The 3690-nt window shown below is 42.8% G+C and overlaps 1 protein-coding gene across 1 annotated transcript; it reads left to right on the forward strand.

Annotated features, from left to right (window-relative positions):
• Positions 1 to 1852: 1852 nt before the first annotated feature.
• Positions 1853 to 2788, forward strand: LOC108229510 (olfactory receptor 52K1-like). Its single transcript, XM_017405185.1, has one exon. The coding sequence runs from the start codon at positions 1853 to 1855 to the stop codon at positions 2786 to 2788; it is 936 nt and encodes a 311-aa protein (XP_017260674.1).
• The last annotated feature ends 902 nt before the right edge of the window (positions 2789 to 3690 follow it).

The following is a 3690-nucleotide window of genomic DNA, read 5'->3' on the forward strand; positions in this document are numbered from 1 at the left end:
GGACACAGAGGCCGGTCCATCCTGAGGACACAGAGGCCGGTCCATCCTGAGGACATTCTGAGGACACAGAGGCCGGTCCATCCTGAGGACATCCTGAGGACATCCTGAGGACACAGAGGCCGGTACATCCTGAGGACATCCTGTTATATAGTGTTAAATAATGTTGTATCATGTTAAACGTATGTTTATAATCTGAATGTGTTAAACTGATTAATGAGTGATTTGTGAAACAGTAAGCAGTGATTTATTAATATAATCTGTTTGGAGACGACGCTGAGGTGTTTGTTGGCTCTCCATCTGCTTCATGATGCCTGATATGAAATAATTCAACACATTTCCAGTCCATACCGCCTTCCATCTCTGCATCCTCGCGTTGTTTCCCTCAGCCAATAGCAGCGTCAGATTTTAAAGATAAAAGTGTTTTCGTCTTCAACCGGCTGATCCTCTCAGGAACAAACATCAAGCAGCAGCAGGTGATAAACCCAACAGAACCATCAGGCAGTCCCAGCTTGGTGTTACTTCTTCTCTTTATCTGGACCACAGGAAGCTGCAGACCATCACTCAGAACAGTTCAAACACTGAAGAAACAGGAGGTTTGTTCTGCTGGATGCTACAACTTTATTTTACTGCCACAGAGAGGTGGTTCCTTCTCTAAAACCTGAAGATGGGACTCAGGTTTAAAGTTTAGTCCTTTAGGTTGAGCTGATTTTGACTTTCCATGCTTTCATTCCAGGTCTGTCAGGCTGTTCCGCTTCTTTATTTTGGCTTTATTTTATTGGATTTTCCTCCAGAATCCAAACAAATAAACTAACTGATCAACCTTTTTGTAAAAAAAGGTTCCTGATGTTTCTGCAACTTCTGGATATATTTATATTATCTTCTTATCTTATTAAAGTCTTTCCTTATGAAAAATATGTCCTTTCATTTGAAATTCACTTCATATTTTATCATTATTACATTAAATATGTTGTGAAGCTTGTATCATAATGTTGTCCTATTTGACAAACGGATGATGATGATGATGAAGATGCTGTCTCTTGTTTGTTGTTTTGTTGACAGCAGATGTTTTCTCTTGTTGTTTAAGCTTCATCTAACAGGCTGATTCCACACACACAGCAGCAGACAGAACCCTAATGACCCTCCTGTTCGTGTGCTGACGTTGGTTTGACGTCTCTCTGTTTTCTCCGTCTCTGTTCTGACAGAACTTACTGAACCAGTACTGGATGTCCTTCTGCTGTAAACGTTCGGTTAAAAGTTTTCATTTCTGGATGCCTTGGTCATTATCATCATCATCATCATCATCATCATTATTATTATTTTAATGCACATTCAGGTGAAGATGTGCAAAGTAAATATGGGTTAAGAGATATTTTAGGGAAGCCATCAGGAAAACTGGTTTTAGAGTCGGGACTTTTATACCAAAGATCAAACCATGAATCTGTCTCTAAAATCTAAACTCAGAGGGAAATAAATACAACATTTCTTGATATGTTTACTCAAAGTTTAAGACATTACCAAGGTCTGAAAAAAGGCTGTAATTGTGCTTTTATAGACCCTTTTCTGTATTTTCACAGTTAAATAGAGAAGCAAACCTCAGGAAGTGACCTGAGTCACAGGAACATAAGGAGTCCGCGCTCCTTAACCCTAACCCATCCTGACAGGCAGAGGAAGTTACACATCTTCTGCTGTTTCTCCTTCTTTTACTGACAATTCAACTCAGTTCACAACAAAAGTCATCTGAGGGCAGAAAACATTGACATCACACGATAAAGATGGAGCGAGTCAGTAAACTCCACATTTTGTGTCTGTGTTCAGTCAGACTGACCCTGAAACTCCGGACCAGGAGCAGAGGATGGAGCCGCTGTGGGAAAACATCTCCTCACACAAATCTTTCCTTTTCAATGGCTTCGCTGACCTCGGAGCACTAAGACCCGTCGTCTTCATCCCTGTAGCCATCCTGGTCATCGTGGCGCTGTTTGCCAACTCCCTGCTGCTTCATGTCATCATTTCTCAGAGAAGCCTCCATTCTCCGATGTACATCCTGATCGCCTGCATGATGTGCATCGACCTGAGCGTCCCGCTGCTCATCCTCCCCAACCTGGTGCTGAACCTGCTGTTTGACTGGAAGGGAGTCCCTCTGAGCGCCTGCCTGGCTCAGATGTTTTTGCTTCACTTCTTGGGAACGTGTCAGTCCACTCTGCTGCTCTGGATGGCACTGGACCGGTACTTTGCCATCTGCATGCCTCTCCACTACCAGGAGCGCATGTCTTTTCCCAGGTTCCTCAGGTTTGTGCTACCTCTTCTGAGCAGAAACCTTGTCATGGTGTCGTTAGTGGTGACTCTGGCAGGAAGGCTGTCCTTCTGCTTCTCCAACATCATAGACCACTGTATCTGTGAACATATGGCACTGGTGGAGCTGGCCTGCGGTACCACCTCCTCCAACAGCGCCGTTGGGTTGATGACAGTGTTTTTTGTCACTGTGCTGGACTTTTGCTTCATCATCACCTCGTACGGAGTCATATTCCGCTCCGTGCTGCGTTCAGGGAAATCCGGCACCAAAGCTCTTCACACCTGCGTCACTCACATCATTGTTATGGTCATCAGTCTGGCTTTGGTTCTTACAGTTTCTATAACATATCGGACCAGAGACAGTCTCCCAGGTGCCACTCGAGTCTTCATCAGCCTCATGTACCTGTTTATTCCGAGTTGTTTCAACCCGATCATCTACGGCATCAGAACCACGGAGATACGGCAGCACGTCCTGAAGACTTTACAGTTTGGACCATAAACGATCCTTGAAGAAGTCATCTCATGTGTCCTCTGATTGGTCCTTCTTCAGAGTCTTGTTCCTGAAGGCGGGATAGAGCGGGAGAAGAGCCGACGGATCAGAACCTCAGCTGAAGGCTGAATACGATTGACTGTTTGAGTTAGTCTGTCTCCTGAATGAACAGGTTCTTCTGAAGAAGATAGAATAAATTTAAATTTGTGTTCAATAAATTATTTTTTTATTATTTTTAATAAAATCTGAACAGAACATTTAAATGCAAAATATTATCTTGCATAAGAAAATCCAAGATGGCCACCAATAGTCTGTGAAGTATAACAAGCTTTGATTCGTCAGAACATTTCTTCAACAGTTTTATTAAACATGAAACTAAATGAATCTAAACCCAGCGGCCGAGCAGAGGAGGGTTTTTAAACATGTGTTTTCGAATTCATGACATGAAAAACTAAAATCTGATTTGATGAGTATGGAATAAGACGCAGCTTTGTCTGATCTTATTTGTGGCATATTATTTATTATTATAAATAATAAACAATGGTTGTTGTTAGGGTTTTTACATTATCAGCCTTTGTGCTCATGTGGAACACTGCCTACGGGAGAGACCAAGGTCAGACGGCGGGCCGGCGGGCGCCGCGCCATCTGGCTCTCTCAAACAATGATGTGTTATGTGTTTTGCTATGATCAGAACTGGCCTTGGCTTGCTCAGATCAACCCCTTTTTTTCTTCTTATTTCTTCTTCCTTTAAATAAAGAGAAAGCCCAAGTGGAGGGGCAGAACTTCCTGGACAGCACACTGTTAGCAGCTGTGGTGGAACTTCTCCTCTTTGCGAAGGCCTTCATAAAGACAAATATTACTCTCCGGTGTGATTCTTTTTTAGCGAGTTTTTATAAATAAAAACCCTGACA

The sequence above is a fragment of the Kryptolebias marmoratus genome, unplaced genomic scaffold (assembly GCF_001649575.2).
Source record: "Kryptolebias marmoratus isolate JLee-2015 unplaced genomic scaffold, ASM164957v2 Scaffold44, whole genome shotgun sequence".
NCBI lineage: Eukaryota > Metazoa > Chordata > Actinopteri > Cyprinodontiformes > Rivulidae > Kryptolebias > Kryptolebias marmoratus.

What these genes read in the sequence shown, in the direction of transcription:
- LOC108229510 (XM_017405185.1), top strand. Translation starts at nt 1,853, where the DNA reads ATGGAGCCGCTGTGGGAAAACATCTCCTCACACAAATCTTTCCTTTTC.